Below are 23,319 nucleotides of genomic sequence, written 5' to 3' on the forward strand. Positions count from 1 at the left end.
TCTCTGTGTAGAGCGTGGGTGTGGAGCATGTGTGAGCGGCGGCCTCCTCCCTGGGAAATAGATCCCGTCCGTGTGGATGTTCCTGCTGGCCAGTGCCCACGCTCAGGCAGCCGTTTCCCAGGGGCCCAGATGCCCACAGCACCTGTCATGCCTCCTCCTCCCCCCTCTTCTCAGAACAGCACAGAACCCCGATCAGGAGTCTCTCAGATCTTTGTGGTTGAGAAAAGAGAGCAATGGGACCCCTTCTGGGACTCCACATCGGTATGCTACCCCATTGAGGCATGTAGAAATTCTTTTATTTGATCCCTTAGTGGCAGGGTGTTACACGGTGTTCAGATGGGGTGTGGGAGAGCAACTAAGCTCTTTGATAGTATAGGGCCAGAGTTTATTACATAAATGTGATCGTTTCTTAGGTCAACAGATAATAATGAAGGTTTTTTTTTTTAATTGTGGTAAGATATTCATGACATAAGCTTTACCATTTTAACCACTGCCAGGTGTCCCGTTGGGTGGCGGCAAGAGCTTTCAGAGTGTTGTGCAGACATCCCCACCCGCCGTCTCCAGACCTTTTCCATCTTCCCCCGTTGGAACTCTGTCCCCATGAGCACTACCCACCCCCCCATCCCACCCGCATCCACTCTGCTTCCTGCCTGTGTTCCTGGAACTGTGAACATGCAGTCTGCCCCCATCCCACCCTCGCGCACTGCCTGACCAAGACCTTCTTTTTTTTCTTTTTAAAGATTTTATTTATTTATTTGACAGTCAGAGATCACAAGTAGGCAGAGAGGCAGGTGGAGAGAGAAGGGGAAGTAGGCTCGCCACTGAGCAGAGCCCAGTGTGGGGCTCGATCCCAGGACCCTGAGGTCATGACCTGAGCTGAAGGCAGAGGCTTTAACCCACTGAGCCACCCAGGCGCACCCTGACCGAGACCTTCTAAAGCACGTTCATGGCAACCGCATTCTGTCTGATAGATGAGCTTATGGAGCTCTTCGAGATGATATGACAAAATCAAGCATTGTCCCAGTTGCAAAGTTGAGACAAAAGCCCAAGATTTAAGACAAGAAAACCGTTTGTGTCCTGGTGAAATCAGATGTGATCCTCTGAGTGAACATGAATCATTTGTTCTTTTTTTTTCCTCTTGTCTTTCTGAGGAGTTCAGTCTCATGGGTAATTCCTGCGGCATCTTTTAAAGATTTAATCTGTGGCTGCTCTCCAGATACATATCCTGTGGACACTCCCATTGGGCTGTTGGCCTTTCTGGCAGCTGCCTTCCTGCTGGTGGAGGCGGGAGATGACCCAGCCCCACGGGGCTCCGCTTTGTGTGCATGAACGAAGCCAGAGGGAGCTTGACAACGCGGTTCACTGCCTTCTCTTGATGCACGTGCCCTGTGGAATGCAAGTTGAGTAGTGAGCGGAATGGAGCAAGGCATAATTTGGATAAAAACTTTTATTTTGCCAAGAAAAGTGCTCAGGATTCGGGCTATTTAGGATTGAGCCCCTTTTGCAGTGGAGACTGTAAAATTCTGTTGCCCCACTCATAAGGCTCGCCCAGCAGCATGGACACCTCCCTAATGAGGCCCGGCCATGGAGGAGGTTCGGACTCACACATGGGGGCCTGCCGAGCTTCTGAAGTCTCTGTGTCAGTGATGGAACAGATCTGGACCCTGAGCTCTGATTCTCTGGGTTCTGATTATGTTATTCTTAATGGAGTTCAGTCAGTGTAGGCACAACAGTCCGGTACCCACCGTCTACACAGGATTCAGGTCTGAAAGTGATTCGATCCTGGGCTGATACTTTCCTCTGCTAGAATCAGGGCTCTTCATTTATTGGTGATTCTGGTGCAGAGGCTGAGTGATGGCTGGGGGAGGAGGGGAGGATGGAGGAACAGATGCCCGTGGTGACAGAGAGGGAGCTGTGAAGAGCACAGGGCACGAGGAATGCTTGCTTTCCTGAAGAGCAGGAGGGAATGATGGTGGAGGACACACGAGTATGCGGGCTGGACCCAGTGGGCTCAGGGGGCTGGCTGGCTGCCTCCTGGAGTGGGTAGAGCAGGGACCGTGCAGTCCAGTCGTGACACAGAAATATGGTGCGTGCCGTTCCCTGGGCTCCAGCTCTGCTCCCAGGCCACTCGGGCAGACTTCCAGCTCCTCCAGTGGTCAGCTCATCACACGTCCTCACGTGGGAACCTGTCGGGGCCACTCACCTCCTGGGCCTCTGTTCCCTCCTTTGTAAGATCTATCAAAATGCCAATATCTCAGTGTTAATTTCTGAGCAGGAGAAAAATCTCTCTAAAGCGTCCCAGGGCAGTGTCTGCCACATGCAGACAAACCAGAAACATTAGGAATCACTCTTCGAGTGCTCAAATAGTCACGATAACAATGATAACTATGTCTCTGCCATATAATTATATAAACATGACATTTATTAATAGCAATGGGAAAAAAATTTATTATTAGCAATGGGAAAATGTCAGGCTTCTCCTTAAATCAGCAAAGGCAAATTCTAATGGGCTTTTTTTCTGCAAAAGTTGGGAATTCAGTTATGGCCAAGTCAGCCTGTAGGTTGTGTTCCTATCCAGTTGTAGGTCTGGGCTTCTCTAATGAGACACGGACCCCTGGCAGGAGAATCTTCCCTAAAGTAGAGTTATTGCCACTGACAACCTAATCTGTCAGAGAAGCATTCCAGTACTTGACCTTGCCTAGTGCCTGGCACTGGGCTGCTCCCATCTCTCATGTCTGGAGCACGGCCGAGCCACCAGCAGCCCTTCCTCAGGGAGGACGGTCTCTCATGTTTCTTCTCTAGTCTCCTCCGAGGCTGTGTGTTTGGAGTGATTTGTGGGAACCAGTGCAGGAAACAGGTGACGGGGGCAGGACGGCGGTCAGGGTCCGTGCACAGACTCGCTGTCTTCTGGTGTTGGGGGGAGGTATGCAATCCAGCGGGAGGGGTGCCACGCTAGTGCGTGGTGTCATCAGTAGAGGGACACCGCAGCCCCTTGCCCCAGCCAGTGGCCATCATGTCATTATGTCATTACTGTTCAGCGAGTCCCTGACATCAGCTCTCATGAAGGTCTTGAGACTGGTCAAGTTGGCATGGCCTGCTGACCTGCGACTTGGTAAGAACTGCGGCATCAGAATCTCAGCACAGGGCTGGACGTCAGAGGCGCCCTCATTTCCCAGCAAGGACATTGGGGCCCAGAGTTACGTGGGAGGTCGCTCGGCCTCAGGTCGGCGTGGGGATTCGAGCTTCGCTTTATCGTGCTGTGCTCGCGCTTCCTGCCCATACTCTGCTTTCTCGGGTTTTCCAATGACCCCTTTTGGAAATCTGTCTTCCATGGTTTTGTACTTTTAAAAAACTCCTGTTGATGGTGATTTCAGTGAATTCCTACCTATTGTAAAGGCTCTGAAGGAAGTTTCTCCTCTGAAAGAAATGGTACTAACAGTTCGGGGACCTTTTTTAATCCTGCGCCCCCCCCCCACTTGCCCTTAACAAGCCATAATTTCTCTACTTGAGTGTCTGAAACCCAGAATTTCATGGGTAAGTGGTATTTGGGAGAGGAGCGTGGGTCCCTTTGGAGAGAGAGGGTGTTCCTCTATAAGAATTTGTTTTTGAGGGATTCCTGGGTGGCTCCGTTGATTAAGTGCCTGCCTTTGGCTCAGGTCATGATCCCAGGGTCCTGGAATCGAGCCCCCCCCCGCCCAATCCGGGAGCTTCTCCCTCTCCCTCTGCCTGCTGCCCCCCCTCCCCGCTTGTGCACACACGCTATCTCTGGCAAATAAATAAAAATAAAATCTTAAAAGAATTCATTTTTGAGGGGCATTACTTCAAAGCAAAAATGGTTTAATTTTTTTCTGTTTTTAAAAATGATAAATTTTTAAATTTTAGAAATGACACGTTTTGTGCAGGAGAGCCAAGCCATAGAGATACACAAACTCTTACAGCGTTTTGCTGGATGACCTCCTGTCTTTGAGCCTCAGCACACACAGTTATTTCAAGGGCTCCTAGCATACCTGTTTCCTCCTACTAAACGGTGTCTGGTGGAGGGTTTTCACGGAAACGACTTCAACACGTAAGCACCGTCCTTTCCAATGACTACACATGAAGGTGTCCGCACGCCGTCTTCTCTGGGTGAAGATTTAGGTGGTTTTCAAATTTTGCTAAACAATCTTCTATAGAACATCTTTGCACGTTTTTGCCTGCCTGACCAGTTGACCTCTCAGCATGCGTTTCCAGAAGCAGAATGATTGGATCTAAGGGCAGAGCTGTTGAAAAGCTGCCGCACACACACGGCCGCCCACAGGGTCCGAGAGCCCACTGAGAGGGCCGTGCGCTAGGCAGCCGGCGGCCTCAGCTGGTACACTTCGCTCATCTCATGGCCCTAGGAAGGGAGTCTGTGCTGTTTCACAAGCGTTTGTCCGACTCAGCTGTTCGTGATGCTTTCCCAGGACATGAATCATTCGACTGTTTCAACATACCAAGAGGAAGTTGAAACACTCTCTGTTTCATGAATAAAGACACCCAGTGAATCGAGCAGCTCTTTTCCAAAAGCAACAAGCAGAGATTTTAACCCGGGCATGGGCTGCTGTTCAGACCTCGCCTGGGGCTGAGCACTGTAGATCAGGTTCCGTTTTTAAGCCTTGCCTCTTGGGGAGGGTAGGGAGGCGCTGGAGACCATCCAGCGCATGACCACAGAATGACGACAGTAGGGAAGGCAGCCTTGCAGGAGGCGTGCATGGGGCCAGGGGTTATTTAGCCTGGGGCCTAGGCCTGGGGCTGGAGGGGAGATAACTGGTCTCCAGCAGATGGAGGAAAATTGTGTAAATGACCCTTCATCTGGCTGGAGGAAGGAGTGGGTTGGATGCCCAGAGGTTGATTAGTCACTCACAAAGGGCTTCTTGGATTCAGAGTTGAGCTGTTTCCCATCCTAGAGAGTTTATATGGGTGTAAATCCTTCTGGTTCCTTCGGAACAGCGTTCTGCTTAGAAACTTAACTTGGTAGATCTTCAGTTTGGGCTTGCTGTTCTGTTCCGTGCTTGGTGATGCCGTCCACTGTGTGTACAGCATATAGGTTATGTGAGCTAGCTACCAAAGGAAGGGGCTGACTATGAGCAGAAAGAGGGCTTTAGTGGACAGACCTGCTGCGGGAGAAGCCAGCTCGGTCGTTTACCTGCCCCCGATGTCGAGGAGGCTGTTGTGGACACCGAGCCCACTCTGTGTCGTGACGTAGGAGGTAAGCTGAGGCCTGCCATGAGGGGTGTGCCTGACGCCACCTGTTGCCAATGCAGAAGCACCTGGTGCAGCAGCAGGCACATAGCTGGCATTTGCCAAATGCTGGCTTTCCTCGCCCTTCCCATCTAACCCTGCTGTTGTGGAGAGGGCTGGCGAGTGACAGGAGCAGCAGGCTCCCAGGTATTCCTGGAAGAGGGGTCAGCGTGTGCTAGGCGTTGGGAGCACATGAGCAGAGCGGGGCTTCACATTTGGACAGTCCTGCCGACTCTTGTGTTCCCACGTCGTGGCTTTCAAACCAGAGCGTCAGTCCCATAGTCTGAGAGGAAGCCATGACGTGCTTGGTTTCTGCTATAAGCAGATTCCTTCTTGACACAAGTTTCTTTTAGGGAGTAGTGCACCCGTGTTGGGAGCGTGGTGAGATCGTGGGCAAGCCACTTTCCTTTATCCAGCCGCTGCTCACCTGGTGGGACATAGTTATAAGCACCAGGGAATCTGGACAGTTCCCATGCCCCAGAGGCCCCATGCAGGGGTGTGGGCCCAGGGGATGCGGGAGGGTCAGTGGCGTGGGGGGACAGAGGAGGGAGACCCCCATCTCAGCTCTGGGTGGGGCCCAAGAGAGGGCTGTGAGTTAGCCCCTGCCCCTGAAGCAGGCTGTGCTGGGATGCTCAAGGCTGCTGGCCATGAGTGAGCCAGTGTGGACTGAGTGGCGTGTGGCCATGGCTGAGCTGATGGTGGACATGGGCGAGGAAGGAGAGGAGGCCAGTCAGGAACGGAACTCAGAAGCTCTCTGCTCAGTGCTCTCTCTTGCCGTGGACTTGACAAAGGGACATGGCTAATGCCGGTCAACACATTCTAGTCCAGGCTACAGAATTTTCTCGTCATGGCTCTGATCTCTGTGGCTTCTTCCTTCTTCTCCTCAGCCACCTGACAGTGGGCCACCACCGCTCCCGACGTCCTCTCTCCCGGAAGGTTACTACGAGGAAGCTGTGCCACTGAGCCCAGGGAAGGCTCCAGAATACATCACGTCAAGTGAGTGTTGGGGTGCCTGGCCCCGCCAGCCTCTGGAAGTGTGGGACTGTGGGAAGCATGGCCTGCTCCTGTGGTGTGGAAGGGCGTCGGGGCAGTACCGAACACCCGGGGCATGTGGAGCTTGGGCAGTGCTGACCCCAAAGGGTAAACAGAGACAGGGCTTTGAAAGCCTGCAGTGCATTTGGAAACTCAGATGGTCGTCTTTCTCTGACTCATGCCGGGTGAGACCTTGTTGCTCTGGGTCTTGGGTCTCAGTGAAATGTGTCCTCTTTGATCACAAGGCAGAGACTTGCATGGCATGTGTTTGTGGTGCCCCTTGTGGCCCCATGCCTGCTTTCCTTGTGCTGAGGAGGCTGAAAGAGCCTGGGTATAAAACCACCTGTCCGTCTCTTCCTGCTTTCATACAGGTTCTTCTAGAACCTTCCTGCCGCGCTGGAGTTGTCCTGGCCCAGCTCTGGTCTTCTATCACAAGAACCTCTGTGGTTTGGTTTGGGATCACTGGCCTCATTCCCCACTCAACGCTCTGTCAGGCCAGGAGCTGTGTCTCTGAGTGCAGTGGAGGGAGGGTGTCCTCATCCCCGTGGATGAGGAAACCTTGCTTTTCTCATAAAAGAGAAAACAGAAAGTCGGGGATTTCTCGTTTTATTTTTAATTTTTTTTTAAGATTTTATTTATTTATTTGACACAGAGAGATCACAAGCAGGCAGAGAGGCAAGCAAAGAGAGAGGGGGAAGCAGGCTCCCCACTGAGCAGAGATCCCAATGTGGGGCTTGATCCCAGGACCCTGAGATCATGACCTGAGCCAAAGGTAGGGGCTTTAACCCACTGAGCCACACAGGCGCCCCAAGATTTGCTTGTTTTAGTCACGAGGCTTCGGGCACATTAACTCATGGTGACCTATCCTGTCTTCTGATGGAAGTGCACACCAGTTCCCGGGGCCGTCCTCCTATTGCCTGACGTCTCTGCCTCTGTCTTCCCCGGCGGCTGACAGACAGAGACGCTGCAGCTGAGGAGTGTCCCTGGAGAGCCTCTCTGCACATGCTTTCTGCATGCGAGCTGGATGGCCGCCCCTTGAGGACGGGCTGGTCTGCTCAGCCTCTGGAGCGGTCGTGTTCAGAGAGGGAAAGGAACAGGTTCTGGAGGGGGTTCCAACATGCTAGGTTTCAAGGCCTCTAAGTCAAGTTGTTCTAGTTTCTCTGTTATTTAAAAACCATCCACGGAAAATGCACTCAGGTAATTTCTACATGGCCACCATTTCAGAAGTCAGGAGACTAATCAGAAAACCCAGAACTTGAAGCGGCTCTCGGTGTAATGCAGAACCTCACTGGCTTCCTTTCCTTCTCAGCAGTGTGTCTGGGAAAAAAAGCTTTTCCACGAGGGTATTTGCCAGCACCGGGACTATGGGGCTCTAGCCTGCTCCCACCATCCGTCCCACTCCCACCAATACACTTGCAAGGCTGAAAACAGTATTTCCTTTGGCTTGGGAGCCTGAGGCCGTTTTCCATCTGAGAAGCCTCACCTTAGTGCTGTGTTCTGTCCCCTTCTTCAGAGAGGCCGTCCCGTAGCGGCTGATGGGTGGGCAGCTTTTGTGGAACGAGGTCCAGAAGAAAGGGTAACAGAAGGACGCAGGCTCAGGGCAGTGCAGCCACAGGGACAGAGTACCGAGGCTCCCTCAGTCAGGTATCGGGGGCTGAGCAGCAGGCGCCGAGGGCTTCGCCTTCCTGCAGAGGAGCAGTGCAGGGAGCTGCCTTCCTGCTCGGGACTCGGCGGCAGCTCTGTTGAACCCTGTATCTGGTGTGGTTCTAGCAGAGGAATAAAGGGTCCATGATAGGAAGACCTGATATAGCCGTTGAAACTGGTGGAAAAGTCCGTGGAGCAGGGCTGGCCATTGGGAGGCAACGCGGAGCTCGGCCAGGCCTCGGATGACCAGGGAGGGGACCTGCAGGGGCTGTAGGCCCAGCAGAGCACCGACCAGCAACGGCAGGTGTGAGCTGCCCCATTTCCCTCCCAGCTTCCAGGCTGCTCACAGACCTCGCTGGCAGCCGACCCTAACCCAGCACCACCCAAGGAAGGGAACTGGGGCAAGGTAACTCCAGCCGTGCCAAGCTGCCTTGGTATAAAGCCACCACCGTTTCTCCTGTGCCCATTTGGTGACCGAGCTTGCTTCTCTTAACCACACTGAATTTCCAGCTAAGGACAAGAGCAGAATGACAGCGCAGGTGAACATCATTCCACTGTTGCCAGCCTCATGGAAAACTCCCTAACCGCTCCAGGGGACACAAAATCCCTTTATTGACTTTGGGGTGACATCCACTCTCTCCCCTTGGAGAGCCTGTGGCTTCAGTGTGGAGGTCCCTGGCCAGCTGCCAGGGGTGGTGGGGAATGGGGTGGGGAGGGGAACTTCTTTCTACACACGCAGTATCAGCGTCAGGACAAAAAGACTGCTGTGTCACCAGCCTGGCCCTCATTTCTACAACCAGTCAATGGTCATACCGCATACCGACAGCTTCCTTCATGCTCTCATTGCCCTCGGCAAGCCCCTTGGTCGATCACCCGGTGAGATGACTTGTCTTTCCTTCCTGGAAGGTCTGGCTACATTGGATAGCTCACTTATGGGGCACGAGAGTACTGAGAGCCCCCCCCAGGGACCTCCTCTCCCCACCGGTGTGGCCGTGACTGGTCTGCCGATAATGCCATCTTTGCCTGTTGACCCCACTTCCGGGCTAACAGAGCAATGACTGTGTCCTTTGGAGGGAACGTTCTGCCTTAGAAACTAAGACTTGGGGGCTTGAGGCAGAAATGTTGTCCATGGGGTCTCTGGGGTAACAATGAGGGGAGCCACTGCCATTTTCAGCCCTGGGTTCCCAGATCTGTGAGCCCCGGATCTGGGGGAAAGAGCCCTAGTGGGGCAGAGCAGGATCTACTCAAAGGTGTCCTGAAAGATAGCATCCCCAGCCTCCCAGGGGCGGCCAGTCAAGCTGGTCTTGGAACTGAATATTCAGAAGACATTCCACTGGTCTGCTGGGTTAGCTGCTTCAGGTGATGGGGACACGTGAGACCTGTGACTGTCCGGAGCACAGACCCATGGCGTGGACTTCCATTTGATAGAACATGAGTTCCCTGGTCGGAAGCCTTGCCGCAGGATGCCAGGCTAGTGAATAGGGCATTCTACAAGACGGTGGCTGGTGCTTTGGGCAGGAGCTTTGTGGCAGGGAAGGCAAATTTTCTTCAGTGATCTTTTCCAATGAGCGTCCCTGCTATCCCTCCCATGATGGTGGTGGTCCAGTCCTAGGTGGCTGGCTGACACCCCAGGGGACAGTGTCGTGTGCAGGCAGGCCACTGAGAAGGGTCAGGAGTCAGACTAATCCTGCCAAGTGGAGGTCCATCCATGCCCTGGTGACTTGTTTGGGAGTCCCTTTGGACAGGAAGTCTGGGGAGAGAGGCCGCCCAACATCCGTGTAACAGACCGTGCTATGTACCTGATTGTGAAAATCTGAGGCTTTGCTAAGCGCTCACCTGCTGTGTAAATCTTCACTTTCTGAGCCCATCTGGGAGGTCTGTTCACAGTCCCTCCTGCAGTCCAGGCTCGCTGCAAGGTCCCCCCAGTCTTGACCATCGAACCAAACTATTAGCCCAGGCTGAGGAGTCCGTGTTGAGGGAAGGAGCCCATGCAGCAGGCATGGGGGCACATGCCCTTGAACTACAAGCTTGCACCTGTTCCTTACGGCCTGTGAGCCCAATGGATACAGACTGCTTGGCTCTGTGGTGGGAGAGGTGACCCAGAGCCCTTGCTGGGCAACTGAGGCACCTATGACCAAGCCTTTAGAAGCTGTTGGGTGTCAGAGAGCCAAAAGCAGTTTCTCAAGGGTAAAATAATTGTTTGCAGAGGTTTATCTAGCCGCACTCTGAAATCCTGAAGGTCTGTGCTGAGCTTCACCTGAGGAGCCTGCTGCCATCGGGCTTCTGTCACCATCAAGAACAGGGTGCGATCAGAGACCCAGAGCCACTGTGACGTGGAACAGATATGTTCTAGGGGCTGGCCCTCACGCGATCGTGGCAGCTACTGGAGGTGTGGTGGCTGCCGCAGTCCCATCTCCCCACAGCACTCCCTGGTGCTGACCCCACCTGGCCATAGTGGCCGGGAGTCCTGGGGAGCTATTTCTAGCCGGGCTGGTTGTTGGCACCCTCACTGCACATCTTGTTGGGGTTTGGAGCTCAGACCTGGCTTTCATGTTATTTTCAGTTTTCTGGTTCCCCTCGCCCCTTATCCTGTCCCTCCTCAAGGTCAACTGGTTGAAATACCCGTTGTGATTTCTTGCTGAAGGGTCTATGTCTAAAATACACATTCTAATGTTTTTGTTTTGTTTTAAAGATTTTATTTATTTATTTGACAGAGGGAGATCACAAGTAGGCAGAGAGGCAGGCAGAGAGAGAGAGAGGGAGAAGCAGGCTCCCTGTTGAGCAAAGAGCCTGATGCGGGGCTCGATCCCAGGACCCTGAGATCATGACCTGAGCTGAAGGCAGAGGATTAACCCACTGAGCCACCTAGGTGCCCCTACACATTCTAATGTTTTAGAGTTGAAAGTCATCATTCTTTGGAATGTTCTTCAGTTCCGCCAGAACCACCCATGGAAAAGTGTCTGGTGTGAAAAACATTCCCTAACCAGCAAATCCCATAAACACACAGGTCCCCACAGATCTCTGGCTGGCACCTGGATCTGCCCCCTTGTTCTGTAAGAAATACAGACGTCTGTATGGGCTGTTAGGTGCCAAGGGCTCTGTCAGCAGACCTCTTCCTCCGCGGGAGATGTCCCAGGACCCCCAGTGGTTGACGGAAGGTGCGCATAGTACCTGACCCTACATGTGCCGCATTTCTCCCTATCCACACACCGTGTGACCAAGTGTGATGAATAAATGAGGCACAGTAGGAGATGGACGATAGAACAAGTGTAACAACACACTGTCCTAAAAGTGGCCGAGTTGAGGGATGCACTGGTGGTCGTGCTGTCTCTGATCTTACTGTCCCGCGCTCACCCTTCTTCCTGCGATGACGTGAGATGGTAAACTGCCCACAGGAGGAGATGCAGGGCTCGGTGACGTGGGCACGTGCTGCAGTGTGAGGCCACTGCCGACGTCCTCATGTTACGATAGGAGAAAGATAGCCTATTTCTGGACACCCAGTCTGGACTAGAGCACATCACCCTGAAAGCCTCCCTCGGGCCCCTTCCTCGTCATAGCCCCCTCCCCACAAATGCAACCACTGACTTGGCATCTGTGACCAGTACCTAGATGCTACTGGAAAATGAAAAGATCCACTCCGTTCTTTAAATGTTTGATATTTTTCAGTGCTTTTGCTCACTGTGTTACTTCTAGACTTTTTTGTCCTGTTTGCATTGACTCACGAAAGATCTAGGTCAAGTGTAATCTGTGGTCCCTGCCCTGTGTGTGCTACGGCCTACACCATGCTCCCTGGTACATGTTGGTCCTTCCAGCCCAGGCCAGGACAGCCTCCCTGTCTGTGCCCTTGGTGTCACATCCCTCAGCCACCAGAGAGCGCTAAGTGCTGGAGATGAGGTTCCTGCCATCAGGGAACGGAACAGATCATTTCATCGGACTTTAACTTGAACTGAACTTAAGTAGCCCCCTGTGGCTAGTACGTATAACGGTGATGGCGGTGTGCATGTGTGCGGGTAGGGAGACGTGGACTCGAGGAGAAGGCTCGACCGTGGCTGGCTGGCTGTGTGTCAGACGCTTCTCTCTCATGCACTGGCCATGGTAGTCCAGGCTGGGCCCTTTGTGGGCCTGGAGTCAGCCCCCCACAAGGGCATCCAGGCCCATCCTGGGCAGCCCTCTGCAGGGACTTCCTGGCACCCAGCCTGCCCCCCACCTCTTCTTGGCTCACAGACAACCACCTTCTCCCCATGTCCTCACATGATAGAGAGCAATATCTCTCTTTCCCTCTTTCCATAAAGACATGGGTCCTGTTGAGTTAGGACCCCACTCATGTAATCTGCTTAACCATCATTACCTCCTAGAAGTCCTGTCTCCAAATATAGTCTCACTGGGGTGAATTGGGGCGGGGGAACACAAGTCCAGGCACCAGCTTTGGTGATTCGAGGGGGGCGTCATGGAGGCAGTGTCTGTAATTGAACCCTGAAAGGCAAGAGCACTTATCCAGGTAAAGGCAAGAGGTTGAACAGATGAGCCAGAAACCTGTGGGAGAGGACAACAGGTGCAGGGCCCCAGCAGCAAGAGAGAGAGAGAGAACTGCGTTCGGGAAATGGGACATAATCTGATAGGAAGTGTTCCTACCTCGTACACTGAGAAGGAGAGGTATAAAAGTCTTTCCGGAAGTCCCAAGGCAAGGGAGGCCGCGGGCTTGATCTGGATGGTTAGTGAGGGCCTGCATGTGGCGATGTGTGCAGGCAGGACCTTGCAGACCTAGAGGACCTTGACCTAGATGTATGGCATGGGAGCTCCGTACCCTGCAGGGGACAGCCTGTTGGCCAGGGTCCCCTCGCCTGGCGGCGGCATGGCCAGAATCGGACAATGCGGGTTCTGCCGACAGCCCAGCCCTCACTGAGCCATCTAGGACTGGTTGTCCCAGAGAAAGAATTCTAAGATGCTTCAGGTTAAAACTTGGCGTTACTTTGGGGCGCCTGGGTGGCTCAGTGGGTTAAAGCCTCTGCCTTCGGCTCAGGTCATGATCTCAGGGTCCTGGGATTGAGCCCCGCATCAGGCTCCCTGCTCAGTGGGGAGCCTGCTTCCTCCTCTCTCTCTGGCTGCTTCTCTGCCTACTTGTGATCTCTGTCAAATAAATAAAGTCTTTAAAAAAAAAAAAAAAAAAACTTGGCGTTACTTTGCACCACCTAGCGTGGTTATTTTTTCCCCATTTTCTGCTAGTTAACTGTTCCCCGGCATGCTGATCGCAGAGGCCCCTTCCTCGTTTACAGGTGCCACAAACGTGCTCCTGGCCCCACAGGCCGGCTTCCGGGTCAGCTGTCTGTGGGCAGGCCCTTTACCTTTCCTTCTGTCCTTCCTTCTGACAGATTATGACTCGGATGCCATGAGCAGCTCTTACGAGTCGTATGACGAGGAGGAGGAGGACGGAAAGGGCAAGAAGACGCGGCACCAGTGGCCCTCCGAGGAGGCCTCCATGGACCTGGTGAAGGACGCCAAGATCTGTGCATTCCTGCTGAGGAAGAAGCGCTTTGGCCAGTGGAGCAAGCTGCTGTGTGTGGTCAAGGACGCCAGGCTGCTGGTGAGGCCTCTCGGGCGCCCGGGCTCGTGTGGTTGGCGCGCTTGGCCAGCAGCCTTGTGGGATGGGAGTGGCGCTCAGGTGGGGCTCGGGCAGGGCGGGCATCAGCTGGCGGGGGGCTGGAAGGCTTTGGCCTGGGCACAGCCTGAGCGCCCCATGGTCCGAGCCCTTGGGGCTTTCTGAGCCTTCAACGCTCTGGGTCTCAGTCCCTGCAGCCACCAGCACGCAGAGTCCTTCCCGTCCTGGGCCAGCGTGTGCCGCAAGACAGGCACAGGCTTTAACTCACCAGAAGTCACAGGATGGATTTTCTCATTTGTAGTGAGTCAGTGAATTCCTCAAAGCCAGGTCATCGAGTGGGACGGGCAGGCCAGCTGCGGCCGGGAGGAGAGTGTCCAGGAAAGGAAATTCTTTTGGAAAGCTAAAGGCAGAGTCTTTTCTGGTTGAATCCAAGGGGCTGAGTGGGAAGATGGACTAAGTAGCAGAGGCTCGGGCTGCGGGGATGCTTGGGCCTTCTGCTGTGCCGTCCTTCTCACAAGGGGCCCCGTTAGGAAGCTGGAGCCCTTGAGCACGTGGGACTATCCTTCCTCCCACCTCCTCCAGTCCCGCCAGCTTTAGGAACAGTGGTTGATTATTGGGATGAAGAATTTCAGAGAGCATTTCTGCATGGTGTTTTTCCTTCAAGCTAACTTTAGGGGGCGGGGCGGGAATCACAGAATTCTATCCTTCAAACAGAACCCAGGAGAGTGTATGATTCTGTGTATCTCTCTTCAGTGGAGTGGCTAACCCTACTCTGTATAGTTCCATCTGTGAATTATGGGAATGTTCTTTTACTAGAGTCTGAGGATGTTGTATATTTTTAAATTAGTGGTTTTCAAAAAAATTTTTTTAAACAGTGAGGATACATATTTTTTCCACATGTGTGGCCTGACTTTCTCCCAAATTTAGAATATGCCAAGAATGATGCCATGAGGGAATTTTAAAGTAAAGAATGAGAAAGAAAGAAAAAAGGATGAAAAGGATTCATGTGGTCCTTACTCAGTCGGACATAATGGAGGCAAGATGTGGGCGTGTTGGGACGCCTGGGTGGCTCAGTTGGTTGAGCAGCTGCCTTCGGCTCAGGTCATGATCCCAGCGTCCTGGGATCGAGTCCCACATCGGGCTCCTTGCTCGGCGGGGAGCCTGCTTCTCCCTCTGCCTCTGCCTACCACTCTGTCTGCCTGTTCTCACTCGCTCTCTCTCTCTAACAAATAAATTAAAAAAAAAAAAAAAAAAAAAAAAAAACCTGCAGGGGGCTCTCAGGTACCAGAGGAGCTCTGGCCCCCGGGAAGGAACCCTGTGCCTGTGCGGTGGGGGTCAGCGTCCTCCCCAACAGCCCTCCTCCTCCACACCTTCCCCTCCCCACCCCTCCCCTCTCATTCCTCATTCCTTCGTCTGCTTCCGAATTTTTGGCATTTCTGCTTTCAAAACCAGGATGAAAACACCTACCATTCAGAGTAGTGGTAAACATTTCAGGAGAAATTAATGGAAAACCATGTGAAAACACTGCCTTTGATAAAATGCAGAATCAAAGTTAATTATTTTTATTATGAAGCTCTTTTTATTTCAAAAATCCCCAATGACCCAACTGCCCCAATGACCCCTGTTGACACTGAAAAAAAAAAAATTAACAGTGATCAAAACAAATGCTTGGGAGCCTGGGTGGCTCAGTCGTTAACCGTCTGCCTTGGGCTCAGGTCATGATCCCAGGGTCGTGGGATCCAGCTCTGCATCAGGATCTCTGCTCAGCAGGAAGCCTGCGTCTCCCTCTCCCACTCCCCCTGCTTGTGTTCCTGCTCTCGCTGTCTCTCTCTGTCAAATAATTAAATAAAATCTTTAAAAAAAAAAAAATGAAAACACATAAATGCTTTCCAAGTCTGAATAGCACAGAAACCTATAAACAGAAATCCCCAAATCAGGCTCTTCTCTCTATGTTCCCAGCCTGTCTTCCCGTGGGCACTGCTCTCCGTGGCTTTTTGGGTACATGTCTGGCTTCTGTGCTCTTCCAGGCCCAGGCAACACTGGTGGACACGGTGATAGGCAGAACCCCCATCAGGACAGTTTGCCCAGGTCCTGCTCCCTCCCCTGAGCTCTGCGCCAAGACAACCTTGCCGCTTCTTCCTGCCCCTCCCTCCTGCAGGCCTGGCTCTCAGGGCACACACTGCACTCTCTGTTTGAGAGTCCGCTCCCTGGGGGTTCGACGGCAAGGATGTCCAGCCCACACTTTAACGCAGGGCTGGTGACAGACCCATTTTGAGGCATTGCCTGTCTAACTCCATCCACTGTGCTGTTAGTTTATTTTTCGCTGTTCTGTTTTTTTCTTGCACTTACTGAGAATACAAAAACCTGCCAAATGGTGACTGTTCATAGCCATCTGGGGTTAATTGGTTTTGGTGTATTTTTTGTTCTTCTGTTTCCAACAGGGCCACTATCACTGGGATTTTTGTAAAAAGGGGCTCTGTTCCATATGTGTGGCACTCAGAAACCAGGGTTTTAGAACCTTAATATATGAGAGGACTCTGGAAGTCATTTCTGAAAACAGGTGTCTCCTCCTTCGCTCCCTCCCTGGTAGATGGCGCCCCACGGAGGGACCCCTGGGAGCTTTCGCCATCTGGGGCTGGAGTCAGTCACTTTTCACGCATCTGACTTCGGCAAACCACGTAACCGAGTGAGCCTCAGTTTCCTCATCTGCAGAATGGACAACAGTGGCCATCGAGTGAAAGTGTGAAGCCCCCCAGCAGGTGTTATTATAACTAATCATTTATTGTGACCCTATAAAATCACGATGCTCCTGGCAATAGTTCATTTTCCAGATGAGGAAACAGGCTCAGCAAGCTGGAAAGACTTGCCAGGAGCTGGATTACATTAGGGGCAGAGCTGGGACCCAGACGTCTGCATCCTCAGATGTCCATTTCCATGAAGACGTGTGCTTTTGGTCCCAAGTCATAGGATTAGGCCCAAAGAGGGAGGGGAAGCCTCTGGACAGGATGCGACCCCAGGTCTCACAGAGGCAGGTGAAGCACCAACGCACAAACGATGGGAACTCAATCTGAGCGTTTGCCATGGCACTGAGCTCTAGAAGGGACGCCTTGCTGCGTAAATGGAGCGGTGTGAGTTCTAGATCCCATACTCGACTGGAAAGCCAGCCTTTGCAGACATGGGGCCTGGGAACTGTTGCCCTGGATACTCTTGTGGAAGTCCTTCATCCATCTCTCCAAAAGGGGATAGAGAGGAGACTGGCAGATACCAAATGACACAGGTTGTAGAAGAAGGCATCCAGATGACTATCTGCCCACACGAGGGCTGTGCTTTTCGGCACATTTAGTATGTCACATTCGTGTGACTTAGTGAGGAGGCTCCACTGGTCTGTGATCTCTGGGGGAGGAAGGAGTTTCCAGTTCCCGCTGAGTCACGTCATCGATGCTCAGTAAACTTGGCCAAACTAAAGAGTATTTTCATGTACGTGGGGGTGACGTGTGGTGTGGAGCACGCCCCACGTGGGTGACGCGTTTGCATCTGCAGACCCTCCCTCTGGGGTCTTCGGGAGACCTCGGGGACCTCACAGGCACCGGCCTTCCCATCCTGCCGGAGCTGTATCCGTGTTTCTCCTCGAACTCTCTTCGGCCTAACTCTGCTTTCTTGTGTTAAATGCAGTGCTACAAAAGCTCCAAGGACCAGCAGCCCCAGATGGAACTGCCCCTCCAAGGCTGCAACATCACTTACACCCCGAAGGACAGCAAGAAGAAGAAGCACGAGCTGAAGATCACCCAGCAAGGCACGGACCCGCTGGTTCTTGCGGTCCAGAGCAAGGAGCAGGCCGAGCAATGGCTGAAGGTGAGGCGCTTATCCAGCCTCTGAGCCCTTTATGTGGCCAGTCCTCTCCCCCAGACCTGTGTTTGGTTCAGTTTGTCTATTTCTCAAGCGTAGGCAAGATTAGATGAACCTAGATGAGCAGTTCTGTCTTTGGTAGCAGAGTGTCCTGATCTCTTTGCTGCTGATCTCCCCAGCTCTGGTCCTTGGAAGGCAGTCTGCCTCAAGATTATAGGCTGCTTTATGACTTTCTCTGTTCCTTTGATTGCTTTTGATTTTTTTTTTCGTTCTTTCTTCTTATGTGTCTGGAGGTGTATTCTTTTCTATTTATTCTTCTTGGAGTTCCCTGAAATTCTAAATCTGTGGATTGTCATATTTCTAAGGTTTAGAAAACACATTTTCAGCCATTTCTCTTAAAAATACAACTTAGTCTCATCCCTTCAACTACATTTAAATACATGTTAGAAGTTTTCACTATATTCTACTTATCTTTGCTTTGTATCTTAGTATCCTTTTTTTTTTTCTTTTCTCCTTAATCTGGTTAACATTTTCCTGTTACTTCCCCGCTCACTCTTTCACTTTCACTGTGCCAAATCTGCTATTAAAATTGTCCCTCTCCACTGGGTTCTGAATGTCAGTTAGGGACTTCTAATAGTTCTAGAGTTTCTTTTTTGACCTGGGAATGCCAGTTAACACAGTGTTAAATTTCCTGTAGACATGTTTGTACCTTATCTCCACAGCAGGCAGGTGACAGGCCTGGTTGTTGGACAGTGGTTGGGGTGGTGTGGAAACCTGGCCATGTCATCTTGTCAGTGTGCTTGTTCCTGTCATTTTGTCCTTCCTGCATGCCGGGTTCTCTGATGATCATGCTGCGCCTTCTACGTGGGTAAAAAATTAATTCAGTAATTTTTATATAACAGCTTTATTGAAGTATCATTCATACCATACAGTTACGATTTTAAAGTACGATTCGGTGACTATGAGTCTCTTCACCATAACCTACTTTTCATAGCCTCTACATCTCCCCGAAGAGAAACACTATGTGAGCAGCCCTGGCCCCCATGCCCAGCCTAACCCCAGCCCCAGGCTCCTTCATTTTCTGTTCCTGTAGAGTAGCCTGTGTTCAACACTTCATATAAATAGCCCGTGTCCTTCCGGGACAGGCGGCTTTGATTTGGCGTAATGTTTCCCAGGTTCATCCATGTTGCTAACTGTATCAGTACTTCCTTTGTGTCGCTTTCAGACCATATCTAAGAAACCATTGCTTATTCCAAGGTCCTAAGGACGTACACCGGTGTTTTCTTCTGATTGTTTTGTGATGTCAGGCCTTAAATTTCATCTGTGGTCTACTTTGATCTCATTGTTGCATGTAGCAGGAGATAGGGGTCCAATTCCGATCTTTTTCTTGCACGGATCTGGTTGTCCCTGCAGAAATAATTGGATCCTTGGCCCTACGCTTTCCTCTGTCAGACGGCATTTTCCTTTGCCTCTGCCGTGCGCTTGGAGGGTATTAGCTCTCCAAAATCTGTTTATAATTTCTGCGCTTGAGTTTTCTTCAGAGCCCCGCAGAGAAGTCAAAGTCAGCCTGCGATTGCTTCAAGGGCAGGTTGATCTTCATTGCACTGTTACTCCGGGTCCATTCCTTGGCAGTCCCCAGCCGAACTGTGGGGGTTTTGCCAGACACCTCATCTTTGGCATGCCGCGGACTCCAGCCTCTGCCTCCTGGCCCCCCAGACCCACAGAGGCGCTGCCTGGTCTCCCAACTGCCTTGTTTCCGGAGGCCAAGGCCATCCCATGGCCAGCCTACCTCTCCACGTTTCCGTCTTCTTCCACATTGTGACACAGTTGTTCCCCCACAGCAGTAATAGCTCCTCCCTGCTCTAGGGAGAAGCTGTGTCTGTTTTCTCTGGCCTTCCTGATGGTCTTCCTCAGGAAGGGGAGTCCGGACCGTCTAGTCCCTCACTGCCGGCCGGTACCTGCTTTGGGAAAATGGGGTGGGAAAAGGCCTTGGAAAATGAGACCTTCTCTCTAACAGTGGCTCTCCGATGTGCCGGTGTCCGTTCTACCTCGAGCCTCATTGCCTTCCGCCCCCCGTGAGAGTGTCCCACCATCACCCCAAACATGCAGTTGGCTTTTCTCATGGCTGCCCCAGGAGAGCCTGAACAGAGTGTCTGTCTTCTTCCTGGAGTCCTGTGGCTCGGTGTGCTTGGCCTCCCCCACACACAATTTGAGTGTGCTGCACACCACCACGTCTGTCAGCAATATCTTTGAAGCCCCCTTCACGGTTACAAAATGCATTTCCGCCGTCATCATGTCCTAGCACACAGAACGGCCGCCTGAGGGTGGTGTTCTCAGAAACAGCTTCACTGTTCAGGCGAGAGGCCAAGTCCCGGGGAGGCGGGTGACACAGTGGCCAACGAGTGCCGGAGCCAGGAGTCCACCTTGGATTTTCCCCCTTCGCATCCCGCCTTCCTGTGCTGGGCTGCCCACCACTTGGCCATTTTCCCTTCATTCCTACTTCCTGGGTCCCAGCACCATCCCTTGAGGAAGGAGGGGAAAAAGATGAAGGAAACAAGGAGGCTTCATTGTGATTCTATTTTCCTGGCCTGGTCCCACGCAGGGTGAGTGGTGTCCATCCTTCCGCAAGCTCCGGTTTCCCTATTCCCTAGCGGAGAAGCAAGAAGGGCCACCCTGAACCCTGGGCTTTCTTCCTTGCCCGGTCCCTTCTTTGTGACTCGCTCCACACAGAGCCTTGGGAAGCATAGCCAGCTTCTGTGTCCCTGGGACCTGGCCCTGAGCTAACCACGCAGCTCGCAAGTAGGCGCTTAGAGAGAAAATGTGTCCAAGACGTGGGGCACCGATGGAGCAGAACAGTCTTACCTCCTCTTTGGCCAGATGTGAGATGCACATCAGAGCCGTTCAGCTAATTACACAGTGATGACTCTGCCGACAGAAGCTTGATTGCAAGGAATTTTTTTAACATCTGCTGGTATTTCTTAAAAGGGAAGTAAATACTACACGGTAAGTTACTTTCTTCTAAAGAGTTTGAATTAATTTTTTAGTTCAATGTTTATGCTTTGCTCCCGTTAAACGTGTGTCAGTGGGAGAAGCCAAGAAGTCCCGAAGAGAAATGGACAGAGACAAAACTACCTTCAGTCAGAGAATTTTCTTGCTTTAAGACCAGCAGAGACAGGAGAGGACATGGGGTCATGTTTTCTCAGTACTGTTATTAGATGGGCTGTTTTATCGATATCGCCTAGAAACTCAAGAAGCCTAGACTCCCAGTGACTCAGACTCATGAAGGTTCTAAGAATCTTTTCCTTCTCCTTTTCACCCTGTATCTTCTTGTTCAAGACCTCAAATGCTGCAGCTAGGATTGGAACAGGCCTCCCCTACTAACTCTGTCTCCCTCCTCAAAGGTAAATTTTATCCTGAATATTATTACTGAGGTATGCATTAAAAATACTTTTTTTCACTTATGTATGTACTTAAAAATCAGAAGTGGTTTTTTTTTTTTTTTAATATTTAAACACGTCCATGTACACGACTTCAAACTGCACGTTTCCTGCCCCTTGCGTTTTCCACTCACTGTTTCGTGTCTGCTCTGGGGGGTCGATGGCCGTGTGGTTTGCCACCCCCCGCCACTGTTCTGGAGCGCTCCAGGGAGCGTTGTTGTGCATGGTCCTTGGTCTCGCGTGTCATGGCTTCTCTGGGATGGCTGTCTACGGGGGCATGGCTGACTTTAGTATGTGCACATTTTCAACCCTACTAGATCTTGACAAATGGCTTTCCAGGTTTGCTTGTGCCATTAGACCGTCTGCCAGCACGTGTGAGAGCGAGCATTTTGTGCGTATCCTTTCCGAGGTTATTTACATATATATGCAGGCAAGGAGAAATGCAGATTTTAGTTCCCACCCCCATAGACAAGATGTGGTGTTCTGCCTCTTGCTTTTTGCACCTAAACAATGTGTCTTGCAGATTTTTCCAATTTAGAGAATGGAGCCTCTCCTTTCGCTTTCTTTTTTCCTTTCTTTCTTTCTTTCTTTCTTTTTTTTTTTTTTACAGGACCTACCATTTCATTGTTTCAATAGACCATAATTTTTTAAAACTATTCTCTGATTCGTGGCTATTGGGTTGTTTGCACACAACTCTGTAATAATCGACCCCATGCACATCTCAGCTCACACTCTTGCTGGCATGTGGCCTGACTTCCCAGAGAGGATGTGCGCTTGCGTGAAGGTCACAGGCACTTGTGACTTTGATACACAGCCACGTCATGTGCACGGGAGGTCTGCCAGCTCGGCTTCCCACTAGCGACACATCTGAGTGCCTTTCCCTCACAGCCTCGCCCACTGTCTGTCCGCAAGCCATGGGGAGCTCACCAGTGAGATGGGGAAGGGTGGGTCTCCCTCTCTTGAATCTGCGTTTCGCTTCGATGGTCTCGATTGAGCTACTTAGCTCCTCTGTGCCTCAGTTTTCTCCTCCATGCAATGGGAGGGAGGGTGGGTCATGATGGTGCCTGCCTCTCTGACTTGTTGTGAGGATAAAATAACAAGATAGAAACATTTAGAAGAACACCTCGCTTGCAGTGAGCCCACAGGTAAGCGTAAGCTGGTTCACTATTGTTTGGTTCCTGTTATCGCTATGCTACCACTTCTAGGTCCCAGTAAACTCACAAGTTCTGGCTGAAAACAGTTTAAAAATCATGATAGTGGGATGTGTCAGGGGCCCAAGCTAGGGGTGTCCACATCATGGCCTCGCACCCTCCTGGACCAGGACCGCCAGGACGCCTCGTGTGTGTCCCCCAGGAGGACGTCCCTAAACTCGACTCCCTTGCCCACAACCGTTACGCTGGGCTGCATACGCTCCTAGGATGTGGCTGGTTTGTTCCCTACCCTCTGTGGTGGGCACCCCTGCCTCCCGCCACCCTGCCAGCCAGGGGGCAGCCTGGTCATTTCTTTCCTGCGAAGTGCTCTTCCCTTGTGAGGACATGGTGTGTCCAGGTTTCTTTACATCCTAGTCCTCCAATGAGTGAAAAATGGCTCTGATTTTTTAAATATACCCACCTCGTTTTATCTGTCAGGGGGAGAGTGGCGGTCTTGGGTGCCTTTCTGTGTGGTCACCAGAATGGAGACACCTGTTCACCTTTACTTTGTCAGTGGTCCTTCCAGATGGACCCCAGTGTACCAGCTCTCTCAGAAAGCCAAATGTACGCTCTTGGTGTTTCTCTGTGGTGCTATCGTGTTCTATTTTCAGTTCCCTTCTTCACTCCTACTTTCTTTTGGCTTCATTGGTTGTAATTAGGCCAACTTCTTGACGTTTATGCTTAGATAATTGATTCTCAGTCCTTTTCTTATATACACACGTTCATTTAAAGCTCTCCATTGCCCCCCGAGCACAGTCTTCGCTGTGGCCTGTAAGTTCTGCTGTTTGTGTTTTCATCGTCATTTAGTTCAAAATCTTTCCTAGAATCTGTTGTGACTCCTTTTTTGATGACTGGTTCCTTCGGGAATATATTGTCCACTTTCCGAACATTCCGGTTTTTAAAAATAATCTATTTGCCTTGAGTTTCCAGTTCAAGTTCACTGTAGTCAGAACCTGATATGATTTTACATCGCAGAGATTTGTAGACTTGACTTGTTGCTCAACATGTAGTCAAGGTGGGTAATGCTCGTGTCTACACCAAGGGACATGCATTTTGCAGTTGTTGGGTGCACACGTCTACACGGGTCTGTCAGGTCACACTTACTGTCATCTTCAGATCTTCTACTAATTCATTTTGTCAGCTAATAAAAGGGAGAGATGTGGTCATATCTACCTCTTTGATTATGAATGTATCTCTTTGTCTATTTCCATCAGTTCTTGCTTAATTTGTTTCGAGGCAATGTTAGTGGTTGCATACAGAGTTTAAGTGGCGATACCTTATGGTAGTTGAAACCCTTTCAAGAATATGAAATGTT

General features: G+C 51.5%; 1 protein-coding gene across 1 annotated transcript in view; it reads left to right on the forward strand.

Moving 5' to 3' along the window:
- AFAP1 (actin filament associated protein 1) overlaps positions 1-23,319 on the forward strand; it is a 134,437-nt gene that overhangs the window by 64,210 nt on the left and 46,908 nt on the right. Inside the window, exons 6-8 of the mRNA XM_080797616.1 lie at positions 6,147-6,255; positions 13,305-13,516; positions 17,204-17,383. Coding sequence (XP_080653742.1) covers positions 6,147-6,255; positions 13,305-13,516; positions 17,204-17,383 — 501 coding nt within the window. The remainder of the gene's footprint in view (positions 1-6,146; positions 6,256-13,304; positions 13,517-17,203; positions 17,384-23,319) is intronic.

Source organism: Martes martes (assembly GCF_963455335.1).
Source record: "Martes martes genome assembly, chromosome: 2".
Classification (NCBI taxonomy): domain Eukaryota; kingdom Metazoa; phylum Chordata; class Mammalia; order Carnivora; family Mustelidae; genus Martes; species Martes martes.